Below are 26,973 nucleotides of genomic sequence, written 5' to 3'. Positions count from 1 at the left end.
ATGTCAGCTTTTGGGGTATAGGAACTGCACCCTCTCCTAGCACTTCATGCAATTCATTGCTAATAGTACAAATTCAATAAATATTTGATTAGTTGAGAAGGCAAATTGATTCCATAAACAATGTGGGATTTAAAAGTTAAGCCTTTCTAATTACAAAAGTAATTAGAAATTTCAAGTATGTATCTAAAATTCACGAAGCATGAGGGGTCTTCCGGAGAATTTACATATACAGCTGCCATAAAAAAGCTGATTTTACATCTGTTTAATGTTGAGTTTACTACCCCTTCCTGATCACAGCGCAACGAAAGCTAATTATGGCTATCACTGCCAGGTAGAGTATAAAAGGAAGAGGGCTGTTCCTAGTTGCAAATTTTATTTTCATAAAATATCAAGTGCATAAAAATGTTATCCCTGCAATATTTTTAAGTATTAAAAAGTTGAATCTAGCAAATAGTGCAAGCTATGACCACTTCAAAAGTAGAGAATTTGCATAACATTAGTTTGTAACAACTCCCTAGATATTCACTGGCATTAACAGAGTCATTAAAGGAAATGCAGGCTAAAATGAATGTATACCACTTACCTTCAGCTTCCTGCTGGAAAGGCAATATTTCCTTTTGTAAACAGATCTGCTGCTGCTTTTGTAAACAGATCTGCTGCTGCTGCTGAGATCGTGTTTGACCTGCTTCCAAGCCCCCAAGAACACATATACAAAGTTTTTAAAATAAGCATATAAAAATAATAACAGAAAAAGAGTGTGTGAGTCAAGTATTAGACTGGGAAGTCATGAGCCTTTGAACAATGCAAAAATAAACAAAAATGAAAAAGGTAATAAGAAAAATATTTGAGGAGCACGGTGCACAGGAAAAGCAAAACACCTGAAACTCAAAATTTTAGAGACAAACCCTGATCCCCGAGTATGTCACCGACCTTGAGCCAGGCATTTCCCCTTTACTCGGCTGAACTTACGTGTAAACTGGAGACAATACCACCTATGTCATGTCACAGGGCTACTCTGAAGAGTAAACGAGTAAATAGACTAACACAGCTAACACGATGGTCCTAGCTAGTGCCAAATTCTAGTGGAATCTGAATTTACAAGTTGTGATCTATATAAAATACCTAAATATGTCAAGTCAGTTTCATCCATTGATTCAATCAATCTTTTTGGATGACAATTCACCTGGGATTTCTTTGGCACCTACCCGTGCCCTATGCTGAGGGCCTTAACACATCGCATGTAACACTTCCAGCCACCCCTTGATGTAAGTGGGTATTTATTCCATTTTAAGGTAAGGAAACTGAGGCCCACAGGAAAAGTTTTTGTTTTTACTGTGTCTCTGCAGCTGCAATATGAAAATCTTTCTGGTCAAGTTCTTCATTCCTTAAATAGAAATATGAATCAGCTGCTAATTCTCTGCATAGTCGGCCAAAACACAGCCAGCGTCTCTTCGGTGAATTCATATGACACAGTTTCCTTATTTCAGTCACCCCTTTATGAAGCAAGTATTTACTATGTTGTAGGAAGAGTTTATTGTGCATAAGACACAAAACAAAGGTACAGAGAATCACAGGAAACGTATGCAGTAGACAGTAAGACCATGGAATAGGCTCTATCAGAGTAGTCTGGTGGCAGACAAATGGAATGGGGCGGGCAGCGACCAGAAAGAAGGAGAAGGCTTAGGAGGCCATGGCTACCAGGAAGGTTTGAGGCAACAGCTGCCAGCCTGGCAGACGCAAGAGACACACACAAGACTGTTTCTGAGCCTATGTGCAGAGGATGAACGAGAAAAATGAGTCAAGGATGACTTTGGGGTCAAGCAGCTAAGGAATTCAGGGAAGAGGGATGTTCTAGGCAGAATTTTAGGAAGACAAGGAGCAAATCCACAGGATCACAATGACATACAGGCAACACTGCAAATGCTCAGGAGAGCGCACCAGTGCAAAAGGCAAGCTATGTGATGGAGCTGTGGGGCGAGGTCAAGGCCAAAGACAGATCTGAGCTTCATCAGAGATCATTAAAACTATGAGTCACGGTCAACTCTCCAGGAGGAAGTAGTTAGAAGCAAACGAGCAGTTCAAGGACTGACCTCTAACATCACGAGGGGAAAGAAAGAAGAAAGGCCAATTTGATCAATTTTTCAGCATGTAATGGAATATACTTAAATGATATTAGATTTCAGATTATTTTAGGCCATATTAGATAATAAAGGACCATATTTTATTCTTGTTTTTCTGTCCCAGTAAAGGTTAAGTATCAATAAAGGAGAAGGCATATGCACTTTAGGTTCCAACCATTTTGAGAAGAATCCTATTCAGGGAAAGGAAATGGCTCAAAATGAAGTCTCTTGGACCAAACAGAGATATGAATAGTACATTTCCATTTACAACAATGTGTAAGATCTGCTTCCATCGGTGAGACCCTGGAAGTGCCCCCCCAAAAAAATCTCAAAACTTGTTTCTGCCTGCAACAATCACAATGTCCAAATTCATCCACTATTTTCCTCTTTCATCCTGCTTTTTGGAAGACGTTGAGAATACAGCGGTGGATAAAACAGACCATTCTCAGTTCCTATTGAGTTCATAGCCTAACTCCTGACAATTTGCATCCTGCCTTTCTTGCTTCCTATCCAAGGTAAACAGGATTGAACCTCAGTGACATTTAATTAACTTGCTTTTCTTATTGTCCTTTGGCTACGAACTTTTTACAGATGTAGGCTGAGCACTTGCTAACCAGCAGACGGAGGTCTTCTTTTAGATGAATTATATAGTAGCCAGAAAATGTGACAGATATGTGCTCAAGTGGTCCCACGTTTTAACCTGAGTAATTGGGTGGTTCCGGCTACCTCTCCAGTGGGCTGTATCAGCTGTCTACACTGTGAGGGGTTCGGCCTTCAAAGGCCGCTTAGTCTCTGACAAACTCCAATCAGAAGAATGAGAACATGGGAAGGAGAAGGATCCTTCGTTATCTCATCTCCTCTCCCCTTTTCCTTTCCTGTTTAACTCAAGAGAAATGAAGCATAAATGAAAGATAAACAAAAAATATATTTTTAAATTAAGAATAATAGTTAAAAAAAAACAAACAAACAAGCCCCAGAATGAGTGAAGGGTGAACTCTCCAAAATTGCTGTTGGTAGTAGATTTACTGAAGCTAATGAATATATTCAGGAAAACAAAGCTTGAGAATAAGGATGTCAACTCTGCCCACCCTCGTAGGTGGCAGTAATGGGCACACAGGGTTGTTTTCATGTCTAAGTCATTTCCATGCCTGTGGTTTGAGTCAATCTCAAACACCTACGGGGACCAGGTGGGTAACTAACCTGCGTGACATGGGCTGAGTATGAGTAGCAGATATGGACACATGCTAGAAAATAGAAGTCTTGTCCATAGGTAGTAGCAGAAGGAATGCCAACTGGATGGCTCAAGAAAAACCAGAAATCTGGATTTTTATGTGAAATCATCTGATTTAAAAAATATTGTCAGGACACCTGGATGGCTCAGTGGTTGAGCATCTGCCTTAGGCTCAGAGCATGATCCTGGAGACCCAGGATTGAGTCCCACATCAGGCTCCCGGCATGGAGCCTGCTTCTCCTTCCGCCTGTGTCTCTGCCTCTCTCTCTCTCTCTCTCTGTGTCTCTCATGAATAAATAAATAAATAAAATCTTTAAAAATAAAAATATTGTCAATGAATTAAAAAATTGTCACTAACTTATAATCTCTGGTCTAAGGCAGGTTTGGTGTGTTTGTACAGAAATATGGAATCCATGGCAGATTGATAAACAAACAGTATTAACCTTAATAAACATTATATAACCAGCGCAAAGGACTCAAGAATGTTGAAACAACCTGATGGGGAGGCACACGGTGATAATGGAAGTGAAAAGAGAGACAATTAAAAGACCTAATAGTAAAAGAAAAAAAAAAGACCTAATAGTGGTGAGAAAATAATGACTATTACTGTACATACGGAATAAATGGCTTGACAGTAAAAATGATACTGAAAGGTTGGTAATGAATCATGCAAGGTGTTGACATGAACGTGACCTACCTTAGCATCGCTGTTGGCATTGTAATCAGCTGGAGACAAGGGGACAATCTTTGATGTGGTAAATACTGGATGCCTAACATTAATCTGAAGAAGCCTGGGAATCTGAGTAATTAATATACCCTGGAAAATTGCTGCCAAAAGTTGTTGCAAGGCCCAGGACCATTCCATTGGTTCAAAGCCTATTATTGCACTAAAATCTGAAGTTCTAGTGCAGGTTCATGCTTCATGCATCCATCCATTCATTCTTCAACAAATACTTATTGAGCACTTACCATGTGTCAGGTATAATCAGAGGCATGCGAGATACAGTCGTGCATGAATCAGACAAAAGTTCCTGACCTGTTGTAGAGCACATCCTACCCAGGAGATGCAGACAATATACAAGATAACAAAGTGTACAATATATTAGAAAGTGATAAGTCTTAGGAAGAAAAAAAATGAAACCACGGAGGGGGAACAGAAGTGTGTGTGTGCATAGTATGTGTGAGTCCTTTAGGCAGAGAAGGGCGATATGGGCTTGAAATTCTCAATCAGGCCATCAGGCAACGTCTTACTGAGAAAGGGACATTTGAGTTGAAACATGAAAGAAGTGGGTGCTGAGGGTGAGGAGTGGAAGCAGAGTAAGCCCTACAGATTCTGGGCTAAGATTCAAGGCAGAAGGAACAAGGGCAAAGGTCCTGAGGGGAAGGTGCACCTGCCGTTTGCAAGGCCAATGTGATGAGACAGAGATGGAGAGGTAAAGTAGCAGCAGATGAGGTCAGAAGGGCCTGATCTCATGGGGGGTCGACTCCTATCCTAAGTGGTCTAAGAAATCACTGCAGGGGAGGAAATCTCCTGATTAAACAAAAGGAGAGAAAGCTGGGGGCAGTAAGACCAGGGGGAGGCTGTTGCAATAATCTCTGAGAGACAGGGTGGCTTGGACTAAGGTCTTAGCAGTGGAGATGACAAGAAGTCATCTGATTCTGGGTGTGTTTTGACAGTATTTGCTGACAGATTCTTTGCGGCACATGAAAAAGTGAAGAGTCAATAGCCTGAGCCATGGGAAGTCTGCATTAACCAGTGTGGAAAGACTGGACAGGAGCAGCCTGGGGTGGGTGGAGGGTGGAAGGTGAATTGTACGAGCTCCGTTTTAGCCCTGTTAGGGACCCAGTTAGGAGATTTCAGGGGGTCAGTGGCCTGCCGTGTCTGGAGGCCCACGCTGTAGGGTTAGGTTTGAGGTCAGCAGCATGTGGATGGTTTTTAAAGCCGTGCGATTGGATGAGACCACCCAGAGAACCAATACGGAGAAAGGAGAGAAGAGATCCAAGCTCTGAGCTTTGAGGCACTCCAACATACCTGGGTAGGCAAATGAAGAGGGTCCAGCAGGTTGTACTAAGAAGGAACTCTCAGAGGGATAGGAAATAAAGCAGGTGCCTGGGATGACCTAGAGGCCTAGTCAAGAGATCGCAAGCTGGGAAGAGGGATCAGTCCCTGAAACGCTGCTGCTAGTCCTAAGATAAGGGTAGAGAACTGACCACTGAAGCACAGAGGTCATCAGTAACCACGTAAGGACAGTTTGGGGCAGAGGTGGGGCCAAAGTCCCGCTGGACTCCTTCCTCAAAAGAATGGGAGGGAAGAAACTGGAGACGGCGACGATAAATTTCAAGAGATTTATTACAAAGGAAGAAAAGAAATGTAGTGGAAGCTGGCTCAAGGGAGCTGGCTCAAAAAAAAATCTTTTTTAAAGATTTTATTTATTTATGAGAGCGAGAGAGCGAGAGAACACAGAGGGAGAGGGACAAGCAGCCTCTGCGCTGAGCATGGACCCTGACATGGGGCTGGATCTCAGGACCCTGAGCTCATGACCTGAACCAAAACCAAGAGTCAGACACTTAACCGACTGGGCCACCCAGGTGCCCCTCATGTGTCATTTTTAAAATGGGAGAAATAACAGTAAGTTTCTATGATTCTGGAATTTCCTACCAGAGAGAGAGGGAAAAACTGTGCCTGGTGGGTCAGTTGATCATGAGCTGCCTTCAGCTCAGGTCATGATCTCAGGATCCTGGATGTTAACATCTAATACAACCACAGTACAAGTGGCAACAACAGGAAGTTAGCATTGATCCACCACTATTAACTAAACTACAGACCTTTTTCAAATTTAGCATATTGTCCTATTAATGTTCTTTTTCCGGACTAAGAACCCATCCACGATCCCATATTCCATTTAGGTGTGATGTCCCCTTCATCTCCTGAACCCGGGATACTTCCTCTGTCTTTCAACACCTCAACACTTTGGAAAAAGTTAGTCATAGAATGTCCCATCCCTTGTTTGGGCTTGTCTGTCTCCTCACCCTTTAAATCAGGTCTAGGGACACCTGGGGGACTCAGTGGTTGAGCATCTGCCTTTGGCTCAGATTGTGGTCCTGGAGTCCCACATCGGGCTCCCTGCATGGGGCCTGCTCCTCCTTCTGCCTGTGTGTCTGCCTCTCTCTGTGTCTCTCAATAAATAAATTAAAATAATTTTTTTTAAAGTATGAATTCCTTTGGGGATCCCTGGGTGGCTCAGCAGTTTGGGGCCTGCCTTCAGCCCAGGGCGTGATCCTGGAGTCCCAGGACCAAGTCCCACGTTGGGCTCCCTGCATCGAGCCTGCTTCTCCCTCTGCCTGTGTCTCTGCCTCTCTCTCTCTCTGTCTCTCATGAATAAATAAATTTTAAAATCTTTTTTAAAAAAACAAATAAACCAGATTTGTATTTTTGGGCAGTAATACCTCATAAGCGACAGGTCCTTTTTGATGCATCATATCACGGAGCACCTGATGTCCACCACGGTCCTCCACTGTGAAGCTACAGTCTTATTCCCCTTTGTAATGAATAATTAGGTGGTCGTGAACTCAAAATACAAGCATTCTGCATGGCTTTTCTCCCACCCTGCTCATCTCCACCGGCGCAGGTACCGAGTAGGTGGAGAACTCATTTAATATTTTGGTCTATCGAGTCAGTACCTTAGCTAAGGTATAACCTAAAACCGTTGCCAATATCATCGAAGAGAAAGCTTAACTGCTTCAGCAGATTTTCAATGTAGACCAAGACAATCAATTATAGAAGAGGATGCTTGACGATCTCAAAGGAGAAAAACAGCCCCGATTTTAATCACTGATTAATTTATCCCGGTCTTTTGTGGAAATCCTTCTGTGTTCCTCTGGAAAATGCTTAAATCAAATCCTGTCCCTCTTGACCTACAGACAAGTGTACCTGAAAACAGTCTTCTGAAATATAAGCTGTATGTGCAAATCTAGAGCCCGGAGTGATGATATTGGGAGATGGGGCCTTTGGGAGGTGATTGGGTCATGAGGGTGGAGCCCCCATGAGAGAGATTAGTGCTCTTCTGAAAGGGGGCCCAGCGAGCTCCCTTGCTCCTTCTACTTTCCTGGCCAGGATGTGGATTTTCTGGTTTCAATATTATGCAGGGTGTTTTGTTTCAGTTCTCTGCCTGCTGCAGACTAGAGAGCTCTCTCCCACTTCCCAGGTAGACGGTACAACCCCAATGCCTCGCCCCTGAAAGCCCATGTCCAAATCGAATACCTCTGTGGAACCACCATGGCTTCACCCTCAGCTGACTTCCCTGCAGTGAGTTATTTTTCTTTCCAACACCAGGATTTCCCTTTCTGTCCATCATCTCAGCTACGTATTTCATCTGACATCTCTATTTGGGATGGGTAGGAGGCTGTCCACCTCCGCACTGGCAGCCACCTAAACTGGGATTCCTAGCATCGATTTCTAACCAATTCAACTACACGTGCTCACGTATAAAATAACTTTGTGACTGTTCATATAATACACCTATGTAGGCATGCACACAATACACGTATAAATATGTGTTTTATGACTGTTCGTACCATATACGTATGGATATATAAGGTACCTGTATATGGATGTATTTTTTTAAGAGCACAAGTCCCATTTTAGTGTAATTTAGCAACAAAGTCCCTGTTACATACAATTATAATAATAATGGTCATGGTGTGACATTTCCTTTATACTATTAGGTTCTGAATTGCTGTTGAGAAAAAAATAAAAAGTTGACATTTCCTGAGCATTTACTCCAGGCTCCGTGTTAAAGCACTTCGAGGACATTCTTGTTTAATTTTCACAGCTCTTTATGGGGTAGGTGCTATACTGTCCCAATTTTACAGATGTAGCTATTAAGGCTTAAAGGGTCGAGTAATTTGACCAAAATTCATACAGCTCGTAAATGGTGGGGCCTGTACTCAAACCATGTCTGTTTGGCTTTAGGGCCCAAATATGTAACCACTTGACCTCTCATCTTAAACAGCCAAGTTAGGCAAACTGGGTATAGTAGATGTCCATAATATACAAAAATCCCTTAAAAATCATTAGGACGGAACAATAAACACTACAATGTAAAAATAAGCAAGAGACTAGGTTAAGTTATTTATAATAGATTATACTTGGTAATAAACAGAGAAATAAGATGTTTAAACTCATTAATAATCAAACACAAATTAAAATAAGATGTTATTTTCTACCTGTAAGAATAACTAAGATTAAAAAGTGATTAATTCTCAGGACAAATTAGCTCCCATGGAGGGAAATAAACACGCACAGCAGGTGGACCTTAAACCAGGATTTCTAGAAGACAAATAGGGGATATTTTATCAAAAAGCTTTAAAATGCTTATGCCAGGGGTGCCTGGGTAGCTCAGCTCAGGTCAGGATCTCGGGGTCTCGGGATCAAGCCCCGTGTCTGGCTCCGCACACTCACTGGGGAGGCTGTTTGTTTCTCTCCCTCTCCCTCTGCCCTCCCCCAGGCCCGACTCATGATCTCTTTGTCTCAAATAAATAAACCTTTTAGAAAGATCATAAAATAAATAAAATAAAAAGCTTACGTCACATGGAAAAAAGTTCTCATATTTTTGAAAGAAACAATAAGGTTATGAAGTAGCAATGAAACATTATTTTTAAATTAAAATACATATATGTGTACATATGTATATTTGTATGTATAGAATTTTTTAAAAAATAAATATGTTATATCAACATATTGACAATTGTTATGCCTTTATGAAAAGGATTGCAGGGAATTTTTGGGTTTTTTGTTTATATGTATAATTGATTTTCCTACAACACACATGTATTAGTTTCAGACCCCTAATTCAGTATTTCTTAAAAATACTCGGGCAAATTGAAAATGCAAGGTTCTGAGCCTGTACGGTCAAAGGCTGGATTGGAAAGATAAAGTGGGTCTATAAATAAGGTCCCATAGGATGTCTAAGATAAAATAAATGAAAAAAACTAAGTCACCAAATAATATGGACAATGTAATCTCGTTACTTAAAAATTATATATAATTATATATTATAAATGATTTAATATGTGAATTTGTAAATATTTATTATATATTATATATTAATTAATTATATAGTAATTGCATTATATGATAAATATAGTGGTTTGGGGAGAAGATAGGAAAGACATTTACTGGGATGCCTGAGTGGCTCAGCAGTTGAGCATCTGCCTTCAGCTCAGGGTGAGATCCTGGGATCCAGGACTGGATCCCGCATTGGGCTCCCTGCAAGGAGCTTGCTTCTCCCTCTGCCTGTGTCTGCCTCTCTCTCATGAATGAATAAATAGATCTTTAAAAAAAGAAAAAGAAAAGACATTTACTTTCTATACTTTTCTATTACTTTTTCCAATAAATATTAATTACTTTGATATTAAAATCCTCAATTAAAAATAAGGAAGTTGAAGGAAAAGCTGATCGAAATCCATAAAGCAAACTTTTTTTTTTTTTACATTCGATTATGGAAAAACCAAACTCAGTGTTAACACCAAGCTTAACAGATATTATTTTTTTAAGATTTTATTTATTTATTCCTGAGAGACACAGAGAGAGAGAGGCAGAGACACAGGCAGAGGGAGAAGCAGGCTCCATGCAGGGAGCCTGAAGTGGGACTCGATCCCAGGACCCTAGCTAGGGTCAAGACCTGAGCCGAAGGCAGATGCTCAACCACTGAACCACCCAGACGTCCCTAGATATTATTAAATAGCAAATAAAATTACTCAGTCTAGTACTCAAAAGTCAAATATATTTATAGGCATTTTTACTCCAAGACTGGTCCATGTGGGAAACGTCCAGATATTCAATAATTATTTAGCCACACCTAACGGTTATTGATCAATGACTGCTCATGAATGGAAATTCATGAATGGAGACAGGATCTTGATCCTATTTCTCATTAGGGCTCTGTGACCTGGTACCAACTTCCTGTGCTTGACCATGACTCTACCCAGTGTTGGTCCCTTGTATTTCAGATGAGTGCTATGTGGCACCTGGAAGAAAGGTGCCTGCCAGATGGATCTAGGGACCCCGTGCTGTCCTGGGGGACCTCAGCCAGCCCAGGCTGCCGAGGGACAGACATTCTTGGGAATGGGCCCATCCTTCTCCTCCCTGCCCCTGACACTCCCGTCCTCCCCTTGCCCTACTCCTGCCCTCTGCCCCTTGGTGGCCTTGCTGGGCCTGAGTCCTCTGACACAGTGGATGCTCCTGGCCTCTTGGCCACAAGTCGCCCATGACGGGGATGCTGAACCACTGCTGCCCTTCTCCAGCCTTGGGGGCCTGAGTACGCTGCACCTGGACCTCCTGACACCCCTGGAGGCCTCCGGCTCGTCCCTCAGGTTCCTGAGGCCCAGGGTGGCCTCACTTCCCATTCCCAGCCAACCCCAGGGGGCATGCAGAGGTATCTTGTTGGTATGGGAGGCACCGGCCTCCCCTTTTGGGGTCAGGTGCCTCCCTGTCCCACTGTGTGCCAGGCAGACTGACTTGGCAGGGCCAAGAGTTACCTTTGCCCGGTTGCGAGCCCAGGACTGAGCGATGGCGGGGGGCTGAGCCAGCCACGTGGTGCTTGGCCGTCCAAGGGCTACCATTTTGCCCATTGCCCCTACGTGTGTGCTATGGTTCCCTTACTTGTTCTTACGAGAAAGGTGTCTGTTTGTCTTTGTGCGGATGTTTCAAAGGGACAGAGGTCATTCGCGAGAGGTCTGGGGAGGTACAGGCCTTCCTCCCATTTCAGCAAGAGCCCTTCCCGTATCCTCCAGCCAGCCCATGTCAACAACTCATGGAAAAGTCTGGCCTCTTAAAATCCACACGTCCACTAACTGTACGACGTCCTGACAGCATTTGAGGCTCCAACACGTCTTCGCCTTATGGAAAACACTTCATTTCCAAAATGAGGACCCGTATAGAATAAGAATAAGAATAAGAATAAGGACCCGTAAGTGAGGTGCCTTAAGAATGATACGTATTAGGAAACACTCAGGGCCAAGTCTAGGGCTCAGGTGTGGATCTGAAAAGCACACTGCTCCAATTCATCGCAGAGGCTCGTTTTACAGTAGATTAGCAAAACCGGCCTTTCTGGTTCCTAACCCCATAATCTCTGCTAAGCAAACGGTGGCAAACCAGGATCCACCTGCAGCCACTGCGGCCCATCACTTCGGCTCCTCACTGACCCCACTCGTGCCATCTCTTCACCACTGGGGACACCACGTGTCCCACGGCTACGTACTTAGAATAACCAGACTGAGGGTGCAGGATGAGATGCCCTTTCTCCTCCCAAGCAGGATCACTTGGGCAAAGTGATACACCAAGTGACAAATCCACTGGAAGCAATCCTTTTTTAATGCCACGACTCCGGGTTCGGGAAATGGGGGTCAAGGAAGAAGGGAATGTTCCAGTTTCCTTAGCTTCTGCCAAAAGGAGTGGTGACCCGAGGGACCTTCTTATGGGTCTGATTCTGGGTAGGTTGGTAAGTGAAGGGGTGCATGGGGGTCCTGAGCACAAGGAAGGGACCCCCACCAGCAACGGCGTGCAAGTTTCCATGGCTTAGAGCAAGGCACCATCCAACGAGAAGCAGGAGCACAGGCTGTCTCAGCTTGTTTGGTGGTTTGCATGCAAATTGCTTGTAGTTAAGAACTTTTTCTTTAGGGGCACCCGGGTGGCCGCTGAGCATCTGCCTTGGGCTCAGGTCACGATCCTGGGTTCCCAGGATTGAGCCCTGCAAGAGGCTCCCCGGGGGGAGCCTGCTTCTCCCTCTGCCCATGTCTCTATGTCTCTGCCTAGGTCTCTGCCCCTCTCTTTGTGTCTCTCCTGAACAAATAAATACAATCTTAAAAAAAAGAAAAAAAGAAAAAACAAGCTTCTTTAAAGCAAGCCTTACGCAGAGCCATGTTAATACGTCAAACAGATCAAAGTGTCGGTGTCCTGCCTGGATCTGCAGGGGAGGGAAGAGTAAAGGACCACAACCCGTCTTGCCCGTAGCTCACAAACAGAGCCGCACACCGCGTGCCTCGTTCCCTTGGAGGGTATCACTACACCTGGCACCACCGACGGAAGAAATGAAGCAACTGTCCCCGTGCCACCAAGGCAGGCCATGACCTGGGACAGGCCGAGGAGGAGCTAAGAAGGGGCAGCCAGGGATTTGAACCCATGTCTGGAACTTCCTCATTTCGACCCTCATCAAGTCTCTGACATCAAAACACAAAGGTGGGGGGCTCGGATTGTCGTGGATCCCCAAGGGCTGTCAAGAGCACGCTAATCCCATGTGTGACGCTGAGGCCACCGCATCCAGCTGTGCTGTAGGGTGTGCGAGCTCCTCATCTACACAGGGAAGGGGATGCACCCACCGCACTCTCCCCTCCCCTGGTCCCCACACGCACACCCGTTTAGCCCCGTGACGCTTAAGAATAAAGCACACACGCTTAGTCCGGGGCGTGAGCAGAGAGCAGAACGATGCGGTTTGGAGGGCAAGGCCACTGACTGCATCGGCTGCTGCAGGTCACCGCTGCCACGCCTCGGAAGGAAGCGTGGCATCACCGAGCATTGCAGCTCACCTTTGCTCCGAAGGCTACAGGTCTTCTTGGGAGACTACACACAGGGCGTGCAGCGCACCCACCTTACACGCTTAGGACTAAATCCCCGCCGGTTGCAAGGACTCAGGAGATGAACGTGCACAGGAGAAAGCGCCTGGGAAGGATTAGGCGCTTCCAGAACGCTCTGCCCTCTACCATTGGGAGGAGGGGCGCATTGCAGCCCTTGTGCCTTTTCCACCTTTGCCAGGCTCTCCAGCCAGCTGGCCCGGCGGGTGCTGAGCACAAGGCGGCTTTCATCCTTGGGTCACCCGGCCAGACCCACCATGGACTCGGTCCAGTGCAATCAATGCTGGCGGAGCTCGCAGACCTGACTCACGTGGAGGACGAATCACGGTCTCCTCGCTTACATCACTCACTCGGACCCTTCGGGTCCCAGCAGTTCCTCTGCAGCCCGGGGTGGGGGTGTGTGTGTGTATCAGGCTCTGCAACAGACCGTAGGACCTGGCTAGAGCATGCACCTGTTTTACAATCTGAGCTGCAGGCTTCCTTCTCTGCCTTGAGGGGGACAGTAGCAAACTAGGTGTGCTATTTTATGAACAAATGCCCAGGATTCACACAGCATTTGTTGATGACATTGTTGATGACAGTAGATCGTCGGGGATCCCTGGGTGGCTCAGCGGTTTAGCGCCTGCCTTCAGCCCAGGGCGTGATCCTGGAGTCCCAGGACCAAGTCCCACGTCGGGCTCCCTGCATGGAGCCTGCTTCTCCTTCTGCCTCTCTGTGTCTCTCATGAATAAATAAATAAAAATTTAAAAAAAGATAATAGATCATCAACTATTATCACAGAAAGCAGGGACAATGCAGCCAGGACAGCTGGGCCATTTGTCTTCTAACAATTAGCCTCTAATGAGGCCTCGTCTGTGTGCATTACCAAATTAAATTCTAGACGCAGATGATTGCCTTAGATCCTAATACCTGGAGTTAGGTCCCACTTTACCCCAATTTCACAGGTGAGGAAACCACAGGGGCTTAGAGAAGTCAGCAGCTGGTCCAAGGGCAGAGAACTAAGAAGGGGCAGCCAGGGATTTGAACCCCGCTGAGCTGAGCTGAGCTGTGTTCTGCTGCCTTTGGTGGAAATTTGACGCAGGTTCTAGAATGTTCAATTAGCATGATAATTGTAGAGAAGATAAAACAAAACCAAGGCTTAGAACAGTGCCTCCCTCAGAATAAGTAACCGACATTGACATTTCCTGACATTTCCGTCATCCACAGCACCAAAGGCAATGTTGCTCAGTCAACCTAACGTTAAGGAAACAAATATTATTTACCTTTTTTTGGTGAAGGACATAGTCACAGAATATATACACAGATATCTACTATCTGCTGGGTGCGGACAGTCTAAAACCATCACTGAAGCAAATACACAATTGTTTCCAAGTATTGGGGGTAGTGTGAATAAATAACACTATTCTACCCAAACAACATAATAAAAAAAAAGTTTAAAAATTTTAAAAACCTCAAGTAGATATAATTATAGATAAAGCCTTTGCAAATGATTTAAAATTTAATTTCAATGTCTAAAATTATAAATCCTCACACCATTTTAAGTTTTAATAAAGTTTAAAGTTTGGCACCTACAAAGTACTTTATGCATAGCAGGTTTCCAACAAATCATTCTGGAATAAATGAGTGAATTCATGAATATGCTTTTAGAAACAGACACTATCCTTTCATTACATTTAGGATTTTTTTTTTTTTAATTCTATGATTCAAGTTGTGTGATAGTTTCTTATTAATGATTTTTAAATCATTTCTTTAGTAATGATTTTTTAAATTTTTATTTTAAAAAATATTTTATTTTTATTTATTTGAGAGAGAGAGAGAGAGCGAGAGCGCGTGCAAGCACAAGAAGATGGGGGAGGGGCACAAGCAGACTTCCCACTGAACAGGGAGCCCGATGCAGATGTAGGGTCTTGATCCCAGGACTCCGTGATCATGACCCGAGCCGAAGGGAGACACTTAACCGACTGGGCCACCCAGGCACCTCTAATTTTTTTTTTTTTTTAAGAGACTCTTAGGATCAATCTCTACTTCAAATAAAGGAAATAACTATCATCCTGAAAGACAAAAAGAAACAACTAAGTATCTGGCCAGAAATAATTAAAATAGTTAAGAACAGAGATGAAATTTTCAGATATGAGAGGTAAAAAGAAAAGCAGCTTCAAAACATCTTTATTTACATTTAAGAAAATATAAAACTGTTCTCTATGCAGCAAAATGAAAACACACGAAATAGATGTATATACATTTAAGCCACATGACTGGTGAAGAGTAAAGACATTCCCCAGTACTGTATATATAACTGAATAGATAAACTCAGACCAAGAAAATGTCTCTTTCTCGAAAGTATTTCGGTACCCTGGGTTACTGTGGGCACTCAGTAGTTTAACCACTGTGCACTCAAAAACAACTCTTCATTTTAAAAAAGGACTTCTAAAAATCTAATTATAAGCATAAGGATACAGATTACTGCAGTTATTTCTATACAGTAAAATGTTCGATTGAATCTACACTGATTAAACTGCTCAGTACACCTGTTATGCTTAAAAGGAAAATAAAGGAGAGAGGGATATTGGAAAATAGTAAAGATTTCTAGTAACAGTCTCTACACCTTTGCAGCAGAGGCGAATCTGAGGTTCCCCCATGTATTCCCCCACGCATTAGGAAAATCAATAGCATTACCTGCGGGGTGCCTAGGGTTGCTTTTGCATAAGCTTTTATCTCAGTTTAGCAACATTAAAAAAAAAAAAAGCACAGAAACACAAGATATATATGACCTTGGCTCACCACTACCTGGGCCTCCTTAATACAATCTGCTAAAAGAGTGAGAAAGGGTGGTGGTTCCCTTCCGCAAGCTTCCTCACATGGTGCTGCCAAACTGCAAAGCTAATGGGACAAATAGGCTGACGCTACGTCATAGGTAAGAAAGACCCTTAAAATCAAAGATGGAGCTGCAGTACTTAAAGGGTCACGATTTTTTTTAAAAGGAAAAAAAATTGAGGTAGTAAAAAAAATTAATAAATAGTAAAATAAAATAGTAAATAGTAAAAAATTAATAAAAATAGTAAAAAAATTAATAAATAATAATCGTAAAAAAATCTAAATTGAATGCAATCTGGGCTTTCTAAATCCAGCCTGCATTTGTACATCATGTCCATGTTAAACAGCCCAGGGTTCAGCCTAGGACTTGCCAGAAAAAAATCTGCAGGGACTGAAGCCTGGTGTCTGACTCCATTTGTGACAAAGCATTAAAAAAAAAAAAAACTATTGATGAGCACATGGCCTTGCCTGTGACCATGCAATCCTAAGTGAACATTTTAAAGGCCAGGCATTGGTCAGTAAAACTGAATTTCAGTGGCTCTAGTGGTTCCAACAACTTTTAGGAGCACAGGCACCGGACTCAATTTAAACATCGGAATGCAGATTTATGTATGTGAGATATGCATTTTACGCCTAAAATCATGAACGGTTTTTTTTCAGACTTACAAAAAAAAATTCACAACGAATATTATTTGAGACAAAACCTAGCAACCGGATCCGCCTATTGCTGTCAACTTTCTGGTCTTTCTGAGAGGCTAATCAACCTATGGAGTAGACGCAGGGCAAAGTGGAATAACCAACCTCCTGGCAGCCGCCACAGACTCACTGGGACACAATGATCTACAAGGAAAAAGAAACCACGTGCTAATTATGCTAAAAAAAAAAAAAAAAAAAAAAAAAAAAACCAAGGTGCATATTTCCCAGAGTCTGATGCAACACTCATACTTTCCCACTTTTTTTCATGGACTGTTTTTAAAATGCATGCATGCTCCTAAGGGGTAAGAAAGGGAAGGCTTGGTTAGGCTTGAAGGCTTAAAAGATCCCCAAAGCTAGATTTATGCAGGAGACTCTCCTCTCCCAACACCTGTTACTAAAGTTCCTACACTTGTACTTAAGAAAAAAGCTAGACCGGGAGGAAGCTCCATCTGCTCCCCCTTCTGAGCTGGGCTTTACCCACCGAGCTGCTGGGGTCTCCGCCTCGCACTCTGCCCCCTCAAGCCTTCCGAGAAGCACGCACCTCCGTGCAAACCGACGATGCACCGAGCGCGGACCCACAGGTGCACCGACACCTGCACGCAGACCAGCGATCGCCCAAACCACGGGCTTCCCTCCAAGCCCGCCTGCGCCCTGCACGTCCGGGTGCCCCCCCAGGTTCTCCCCACCCAGGAACCTGGAAGGAAGGGCCAGAGAGACAAAAACAGTCTGCACTAAAGGAAGAGAAAGGAAACACAAGCCCGGCCTCTCGGGGGGCTCGGCAGACTCAGCCACGGGACCCCGCTGCGCCCAGGTGCAGCCTGAACGGACGCCAGCCCGGACCCCAGCTAGGACGTCCTGTCATCCAGAGGCGTAAGCAGGTAACAGGGGTCCTCGTCACCAAGAAGGAGAATAGGAATAACGATTGTCACCACGGGGATCCGTACAGCAGCGGCGCGCGGCGCGGACCTCTCCTCCAGCCCCGCCGCCCGCAGCCTCGCCCCGCAGCACGACTCCGCCGCCAGGCCGGGCCCGGGATGCGCGCGCCCGCCGACCCTCCGCGCGCACGCGCCCCGCCCGGCCCCGCCCTCCCCGTGCTCTCTTCCAGCGCAGGCCCCGCCCACCGGCCCGGCCCCGCCCTCCCCCGAGCGCCGGCCCCGCCCACTCTCGAGCGCCGGCCTCGCCCTCCCCTGATCTCCCCTCGAGCGCCTGCTACGCCCGGGCTTGGCCACCCCACCCCGGCTCCCGGCCCCGCCCTCCCTCGAGCGCCGGCTCCACCGTCCCCTCTCCCCTCGAACTCTTGCCACGCCCGTCGGCCTCCCCTCGAGCGCCGGCCCCGCCTCCCCTAGTCTCCCCTCGAGCGTAGGCCCCGCCCACCCCGCCCGGCCCCGCCTCCCCTAGTCTCCCCTCGAGCGTAGGCCCCGCCCACCCGCCCGGCCCCGCCCTCCCCCGCTCGGCCCCGCCTCCCCTAGTCTCCCCTCGAGCGTAGGCCCCGCCCACCCCGCTCTGTCCCGCCCGGCCCCGCCGCCCCTGGTCGCCCCTCAAGCACCGGCCCCGCCCCCCTGCTCGGCCCCGCCCACCCCGCCCGGCCCCGCCTCCCCTAGTCTCCCCTCGAGCATAGGCCCCGCCCACCCGCCCGGCCCCGCCCTCCCCCGCTCGGCCCCGCCTCCCCTAGTCTCCCCTCGAGCGTAGGCCCCGCCCACCCCGCTCTGTCCCGCCCGGCCCCGCCGCCCCTGGTCGCCCCTCAAGCACCGGCCCCGCCCCCCTGCTCGGCCCCGCCCACCCCGCCCGGCCCCGCCTCCCCTAGTCTCCCCTCGAGCATAGGCCCCGCCCACCCGCCCGGCCCCGCCCTCCCCCGCTCGGCCCCGCCTCCCCTAGTCTCCCCTCGAGCGTAGGCCCCGCCCACCCCGCTCTGTCCCGCCCGGCCCCGCCGCCCCTGGTCGCCCCTCGAGCACCGGCCCCGCCCCCCTGCTCGGCCCCGCCCACCCCGCTCGGCCCCGCCCTCCCTCGAGCGCAGGCCCCGCCCGCCCCGCCCCGCCCTCCCCTGAGCGCGGGCCAGGCCCGCGGGCGGCGCAGCGTCACCGGCTGCCGGTTGCTCTGGGCCGGTCTCCTCCGCCTCTGGCCGCGCGCCGCCAGGGGACCGGGGTAACCTAGGTGCTTACTCTGCGGACAGCACCCTGCGGGAAGGCCCGCAACCTCCCTTGACCTTTATATTCACCTCGCTGCCTAAATTCCGAGGACACGATGAAAAGAGGAAAAGCCAGTTATTCTGAGAAGCAGTGATCGCCTTAAGGACTAGTGTAGGATTCCAGCCGATCTCCGATACTTCGGGAGGAAAATTGCCAGCGTCTAGTGGACGAACAGGGAGGGACCACACCTTGAGCGCTTGTGTGCAAAGTTATCTTTGGGGGAATAAAACGGCCCCAAGCATCTATGCGAGGCCAGAGCATTCCTTCTGGACTGTCCGCCGAATAGTGGTGTGCTGGGCACTTTGATGCTGCCCTGAGCATAGTTTTTTTTTGGGGGGGGGGTGTTCCATCTTCTGGAATCACTTCTAAATAGTCCTAATTGGAACAGAGATCCTGGAAAATCTCATTATATTAAAGATCATCTTATTTTTTGATTAAATAGTGTAACCCAACTAGTCGTGGTTGAACTTTAAAACAAGTCATTATTACAGAAAGAAAACAACTTACTTGTGAATACTTAGATATTGTGGGTCTCGAGAGGCTATCATTCTTTTCCCAAATATGTAAAATGATCACATTTTGAAGGAAGAGAAAAAAAAAGAGTGTTATTTCTACTGTTCTGGGAAATCAGTATTTACTAGATGATGAGACAGTAGCCGACTGAACGTTTTGCTAACGTGGGAAATTTTAGGATGATCCTGATTGGTAATCGTATATGTATTTTAAAATTCTGTGTTAAGAACCTGAATTTTATCTAGCTTCTTTCTAGAAGTTTTAAATAATTTTTTTTCCCTTATCCTCTCTCTTATAGGAATTCTGCTTGGACTCAGTACAGTATTAGCACAGAAAGATTTTCACTAAGATGTAATCTAGATTCAAATGAATGATTTTCCCGCAATAATCCAAACACACTCAAAACGTTTTCAATTCTCACTTAGCCAATAGCTGTGAAAAAGAGCGCTTGCTGTCAATTAAAATGCAAAACCACCCACAACTACTTCGAAGACCTTTACCTCCCAAACTCCCTAAACTGCCTTTAAGTAAGAAGAAAGTCCCTACAGGTATGTGTAATTAATCAGATGTGTTATTAAGCTTATTTATTTTTCATAGGAATTTCTCAACTTGCACAGTTCAGAATCACAATCGTGAAAAAGACCCTCGCTAATAACCAGTAATGTTACAAATGTTTGTTGGGGGTGCTAACCTCCGATTCAGTTCTACAGGTACAGTTGATCCTCATTGTCTATGGATCCTATAGGTGCAGGTTTACCTAACTGCTCAAATGATTTCTAACCCCCAAAGCGGTACCTTGTGCTGAACTTTGTCTTTCTAACCCAAGGATAGATCAGAAACAACACTTCAGAGCCCTAGAGAGAGTTCTTTCTCCCTTTTTTATAATAGATGAGACTGTCAGGAGGAGAGTCTTACACATGGTGACTCTCGGTCATCAGTGGGTGCATATGTTCTGGGCGGCAAAGACCCAGATTCCCAGCTGATGGCCAGGGAGGGATGTGCGCTGCCTTCTTGTTTCAGCTCTCATCCTGTAAACAACAGCCCTTTGCTCCGTCTGTCTTCATTCTTTTTTCTCAGTGCCACATTTTAAAAATGTTTGTGCTTTTCGTTGGTGTTTCTGCTGTCTAAAACAGTGCTCAAGGGCTGTCTGGTGTTCCCAAGCAGCAGAAGACTGTGCTGTGACTTACAGACGAGAACATATGTGTTGGTTAAGCTTCCTTCAGGCATGAGTTACAGTGCTGTTGGCTGTTTGTTCAGTATTAATGAATCAACGATATAAAAGTGTCTTTAAATAGAAATACATATAAAAGATTATGTATTGATTGGTTGCTGATTCTGTTGAGACCAAAGGCTTAGAGGAAACGAACCCTATTAGTTTCCAATTTTTCCTAGAAGCCATGGCACAGTATTGGATAATTTTAGCGCTCACAGATTTTTATAGAACAGAACTGTCATGGAAAACAAGAATTGACCATATTTCTGAGCCCAGTGGTAGGAATGGGGGGCGGGGGTGTAATAGTAGGCAAAAGAGACCTTATCCATCCTTTTCTTTGGTTATCCTCTGGTTGGATCAAATAATCATATAAGTAAATGTAGAATTACCCTGTGATAAGTGCTATGAAGTGAAGATTAATAAATCTCCACTTGAAGAACTAAAACTTTATATCCTACCCTTAATCCTTTATTTCTGTATGTGGTATTTATTGACTCCTTACTTAGAGCAATGATAAAATTAGTATTATTTCTACTTTCCCCTTTTCAATCTCCTCAACCACCTGATTTTATTTGCTTGTCTTTGTTATTTTATAATGTATTTCCTTATCTTAGTATCAACATTTATACTGTTAAAATATGCCTAGCCTGTCACTTGATTTACAATGTTAAATTATTACCTTTGATTCATGGCTATTAAAGATGTATTCAACACGCCCATGCCACCTCCAATTTCCTATCCCACTTCCCCTTTCAACTTTTTGTTATATCCTTTCTACGTTTCTTTGGCATTCTGTATTTCTACATTTACCACCTGTTCTGTAAGAGTAATGCCCACAGTTATGTGGATTTAATGCACACTACCAGTTCTTTTGTTGTAGTTTTTTTCATTCATCTTTTGGTTGAAGTTTATCTGGGAGTACAGAGTACAGGGCTGACAAATTCTTTGTCTGGGGCAAAGGGTAGGAGGGATGGGGGGACGGGGGCTCTCCTGCCTTTTGGCACCTCAGAGCTTCTATGACCTTGACTGTTATTAATCCTGTGTTCACAAAGGTTCTTGGTAGAGTACTTTGCATACAGTAAGTGTTCAAAATACTTGTTGAATGAATTCATTAACTTAAAATGACTCAAGTACTGTTTCTAAAAATAAATATTCAAACACTGAAATTAAACCCTGAAATATCTATAATGTGCATACGACGCTAGATGCCATGGGGAATTAATGATTTGAATGACTTGGCGCCTGCCTTTTAGGACATTTTAAGACCTTTAATCAAGTTCTAAACACGAGATACACGTAAAATAAAATCCTTAAATAACAGTGTAAGGCAACATAGAATTTATGTCCAATTAGTGGTACAGACAGTAGTAGTTCATAGACGTGAGAGAGGACTGGGGCAGGAGTAGGGCTTGAACTAAGACTTGAGGAATTAGTAAGGGTGGAATGAAATATGTTTTATAGAGGAGACCTGTGTAGTTTTTGATGGCGGAGGAGAGTCTATTGGAAAAGGAAAAATTTAATACATTAGAAAAAAGAAAAAATCATGAGGGAAACATCAAAAACTAGGCAAGTCTGGAATTGAGAAGACACAGATAGTATCTTCGTTGGGAGGATTTCCCTAAGCACCTCTTCTCCCTTCACACAGAGTACTTTCCTTTATGCTCCCATAGTATTCCGTGTTTACTCCTACTAAGCACTCATCATACCTGGTGTAACTGGTTACCTGCCTAGTTTCTATACCAAACTGTGATATATTTGATGGTAGTAAGGTTTGTGCTGTGTGATTGCACCGTCAGCACTGTGTGTACAGCTGGCACACGGTATGTGTTAAATGTGTATTAAATGAGAACAGTAGTGTGGGCTATATCAAGAAAGATGGATTGCATAAGGTTTGAGGAAGATTTTGAAAGAAGGAAATGATTTCGATTGGCTACTAAGAAAAAGTATTCTGCACACTGTGATCAAGATAAGAAACGAAATTACAAATGGGGAGTTTGGGCTTTGTGATTGTCAGTAATAATTAGAGTATTTGAAGGTTTCCATCGGAAGTTAATGAATTACTACCCAGCAAGGTTAGGTGAAGTGGACCCAATTCACATAGATTTTTATTCACCAAACTAAGATATCTGAATCATTACTGAGAAGATTCAGATGACTTGATGAAATGTATCGGAAAATCAAGGGTGAAGCTAAAGTGATGTAAACTAGGATGCTGGCTGTGAAAATTAGAAGGGAAATCTGGGTTTTTAAAAAGTGTCACTCAACTATGAGAGAAGAGGTTTAAAATGCAATAGCCTGTGTGAAAGCATTTCATAAACTATAAAATCATTGTGTAGTTGTGAGATGTTATACTGCTTGTACTACATCTCGTGTGGCCTGCCATTATTTACTGACTTGCAGCAACCTGGAAAGTAAAAAATGCCCTAGAGTGGAAGTCTAGGGATCTGAATCCTGGTCTTAGCTCCAGCACTAATATGACACATGGCTTTAGGAAGTCATTCGATCAATAGGTCTTATCTTTCTACTCTGAAACAGTGGAACTTCATGAGGTTATTGAGTTTTCAATCCTTTTCTCCACCGTAAACCAAATGAAGATGGGACACGAGCCCATCAGAACAACAGCTCACTTCTTTATTGATTTTCATGGTAGAAAAGGACAGGGGAGTGGAGCAGGGGAGAAGAGGTAGGGAGTTAGAAGCTTTAGAACTGACATATATAATTTGAGTATAGTCTGGAGGTGATTAATTGGGTATGTTAAACGTGAGGGCTGAGGAATCGGAAGTATAGGCAGATTGAAAAACAATCCCACAGAAATTATCAATGTCCTAATCTTTAGAACCTGTTAATGTTATCTTATACAGCCAAAAAAGAAAAAAGAAAAAGAAAAAAAGAAAGAAAATGTTCAAGTGGGGTTACAGATATGATCAAGTTAAGGATCTTGTGATGAAAGATTATTTTGGATTATACAGGTGAACCCAAAATGCAATCACTTACATTCTTATAAGAGAGAGGCAGAGAGAGATTACACAGAGAGAAAAGGTGATATGAAGATGGAGCAAAGAGAGATTGGAAGATGCTGGCCTTGAAGATAAGTGTGATGTGGCCACGAGCCATGGAGTGCTGGCAGCCACCAGAAGCTGGAAGAGGCAAGGAATGGATTCTCTGCAAGAGAGTTCAGAGGAAATATGGCCCTGCTGACACCTTGAGTTTTGGTTCAGTGGTACAATTTTGGTTTCTGGCCTCCAGAAGTGTGAGAGAATACATTTCTGTTGTATTAAGCCATCAAGTTTGTGGTAATTTGTTACAGTAGCTAGCAGAAGCTAATACAAGAGAAATCCAAGATTCCAGTGTGTGTGTGTGTGTGTGTGTGTGTGTGTATGTGTGTGTGTACACATCTGTGTGACTAGATATCATATATATCTCTATCTAAGCTGTTGATGAGTTTTGTATAGAGATAGTAAGTCTGAGGTGCTTAGGGCTTCCAGACCAGACTTTCCATATACAATTATTATTGTATATGGAAAATTAGTTAAAGTGAGAGGAGGGATAACGTTAGAACCTTTGGGAATACCAAATGGTAAATTGAGAAAGAAGGATTTGTCTAGAGAAAGATAAATGGCCAGGTGGCATTAATGAAGAAATGATGGTGTTCTCATGATAGCCAAGAAAAGAGTGAATTTCATGGAAAAGAGAGTGAATTAAAGGGTCAGGTGCTAAAAAGATGTCAAATAACATAACTAAAAATGTGTATCTGTTAGGTTTAACAACCAGATTATCAATAATTATTTTGTCATAACAGCTTTAGTAGTAGAGAGAGAAAGTTCCAGGTCATAATGGTTTGAAAAGCAAGTGAGAGGAAACTTTGAAAGGACAATAGAATAAACTTTTTATTATAAATTAAATATCCTTTCTAAATGAGCACATCAAACTTAAGTTTTCTTTTTTTTTTTGCAGGTCAAGATAGCTGGAATTTAAAGTATTAATATCAACCAATAAAGTATATACCAATTAAAAATAAAAGAAAGTTGGGCAGCCCTGGTGGCTCAGCAGTTTTGCGCTGCCTTCAGCCCAGGGCCTGATCCTGGAGACTCAGGATCGAGTCCCACGTCGGGCTCCCTGCATGGAGCCTGCTTCTCCCTCTGCCTGTGTCTCTGCCTCTCTCTCTCTCTCTCTCTCTCTTAGGAATAAATAAATAAAATATTTTTTAAAAAATAATAAAAGAAAGTAGACTTAGATTAATTGTGAATATAGTTCGAAAACTTCAGGGAAACCACTTAAAATTTTTTAAAGAGAAGTATTGATATGCTAAGAGAGAAACTGAGAAACTGAAGGAGAGAAACTGAATCATAAAATGCTCAACTGAAATCAGAAAAAGAAGAAAAGGAAGGGAATATTTTTTTAAAGATTTTATTTATTTATTCATGAGAGACACAGAGAGAGAGGCAGAGACACAGGCAGAGGGAGAAGCAGGCTCCCTGTGGGGAGCCCGATGAGGGACTCAATCCCAGGACCGCGGGATCATGACCTGAGCCGAAGGCAGACACTCAACCACTGAGCCACCCAGGCATCCCAGGAAGAGAAATTTTTAAAAAAGAAAAAAACAAGCAGCAAAACAATAGCAATGAATAGAAAACTTTATAAATGTGTCAGATATTAAGCCAACAATGTCCATAATTCATTAAAAATGAACGGTCCAAGGATACCAATTAAAGACAAATTGTTACAGCAGATAAAAAACAAACCCAGGGTTGCCTGACTATCTATCTATCTATCTATCTATCTATCTATCTATCTATCTATCTATCTAGTTAATCATTCAGAAGGCAATCTAGATGAACTCTAGAAGCAGAATGCCAATGCTGATGGATGCTTTCATGGGTACATTTCCATGAATAATACAAATTCATTAAAAGATGAATAATTATAATGAAACCATAGCACCCTCAACATGAATTTTCACAAGTATCCAAAAGGCAAAACAATATTACAGTAAAAAAAAAATCAGTGGTTGCCAGAAGTTTGTTCAGGGAGAGGAAGAGTGTTGAATAGCTAAAGCACAGGGGAATTTTAAGATGGTGAAATTAGTTTTTATGTTATTGTACTAGTGGATGCATGGCATCACACATTTGGCAAAATCTGTGGAACTGTACAACGCAGAGAACGAACCCTAATGTAAACTATGAACTTTAATTCTCAACATTGGTTCATCAATTGTAATAAATGTACTACACTAATGCGAGATGTTAATAATAGATAAAACTGTGTGCAGGGGAAAGGAATGTACGGGAACTATACTCTTGCTCAAGTTTTTTTTTTTTATATCTGAAACTGTTCTAAAAATAAAGTCCATTGATTTAATTAAAAGTTAGATTAAAGTGACACAACAAACAGAACAGAGATGGGTGGAGAAACACATCAAATTGAGTGTAAATTAGTTTGCCATTGAAGAGAAGGATAAACATGGTGAGATGGTGGGTTGGAAGGATTTCTGGAGTTTGTTGAGGATTTTGCTTGTGTTATTTTGTTTTAATATGGAAGAGAGAAAAAAAGGTGAAAATGGTGTAACCATGCTATTGAACAAGTCAGTTTTTATTAGTTCCATATAAACAGGAAGCTAAAATTCTCCTTCTCCTCTTACTGCCCTTCAAACTCACAAGGCACACATCTCGCTCTTCCAAGGCTTTTCTCATCACTTTCAGCTATTAGCCTTGTTTCATTTTTAGACATTAAACAAGTAGTTCAACCCAAATTGTTATTTTTATGTAGCATGCAGTCAAGCCCTGCCCTTTCTCCCAGGTCAGACTAGGTCTGCTAATTGTTAGATGAGTCAAAGGGAACAGGGGGATGATGAGTTCTTACACTTGGTTCTTTACTTCTTTTTCCCAACTTACACTGTAGTTTCTGTTTCTCTGTCGGTGGGGCTAAGGGTGGGAAAGAAAGAGTGAAGTGAAGGTGAGAATCCAGGCATTAGTCTCTGGACCCCCTGAAATGCCAGGAGATGCAGATCAAGTAGTTTCAAGGATTCTCTTGCCTTGCTCCAACCGAAACACCGCACTGAAGGGCCTAAGAGGGTTTTTTTGTGTTTTGTGTTTTTGCTACTCTGGAAGTATTAGTGGGGGACGTGAGTAGAGGAGTAGTGAGATTATTTTCTCCTTGTGGCATACACTCCTCTTCTCAATGAATGGTTCTCTGAGATCTCCCCTGACATGATTTGAGGTGGAGGGAAGATCATCCTCTTGCACCCACCACAGGGAGGGGAAAGTTGGGGAAACACAGAGCACTCCAACAGCTCTATTCAGGAGAATGCCTCTCTCTGAACTCAGGCCAGTCTCTAGCCATCTCTTATATGTAGACCTCAAAAGGGTGAGAGTCGGATTTACTTTGACCATCTCTTTGCAAGCCTTGCCTTCATGAGGCTGTTATCCCTCCCTTAGAATGTAGAGGTCCTCATCATTTATTGTACTCAACTGAGACAATGGGGGAAAAGTCACGTAACATTCAGTCACAGGGGAAAGAGAGAGCATATATGGTGTAGTGAGGTATCTAAGATGCAGGCACAGAGCATTTTTC

At 44.0% G+C, this 26,973-nt stretch overlaps 2 protein-coding genes across 11 annotated transcripts in view; one reads left to right on the top strand and one right to left on the bottom strand.

Moving 5' to 3' along the window:
• The window catches only part of LCP1 (lymphocyte cytosolic protein 1), a 106,085-nt gene that overhangs the window by 64,338 nt on the left and 14,774 nt on the right, over positions 1-26,973 (bottom strand). Inside the window, exon 1 of one of the 5 annotated variants that reach the window (XM_038569544.1) lies at positions 17,436-17,503. The exons of the other annotated variants lie outside the window; for them this stretch is intronic. The gene's annotated coding sequence lies outside the window, so the exon portion shown is untranslated. Of the gene's footprint in view, positions 1-17,435; positions 17,504-26,973 lie in introns of those variants that run through there. 5 annotated transcript variants of the gene reach the window in all.
• The window catches only part of LRRC63 (leucine rich repeat containing 63), a 37,740-nt gene continuing 29,330 nt past the window's right edge, over positions 18,564-26,973 (top strand). Inside the window, exons 1-2 of one of the 6 annotated variants that reach the window (XM_038569547.1) lie at positions 18,564-18,642; positions 19,489-19,738. In XM_038569547.1, coding sequence (XP_038425475.1) covers positions 19,654-19,738 — 85 coding nt within the window. In that variant the 5' untranslated portion in view covers positions 18,564-18,642; positions 19,489-19,653. Of the gene's footprint in view, positions 18,789-18,973; positions 19,383-19,488; positions 19,739-26,973 lie in introns of those variants that run through there. The other 5 variants (XM_038569548.1, XM_038569545.1, XM_038569549.1 and 2 more) reach the window with 5 other exon arrangements.

Source organism: Canis lupus, chromosome 22 (genome assembly GCF_011100685.1).
Source record: "Canis lupus familiaris isolate Mischka breed German Shepherd chromosome 22, alternate assembly UU_Cfam_GSD_1.0, whole genome shotgun sequence".
Taxonomy (NCBI): Eukaryota; Metazoa; Chordata; class Mammalia; order Carnivora; family Canidae; genus Canis; species Canis lupus.
This window is presented reverse-complemented; position numbering and strand designations above follow the sequence as displayed.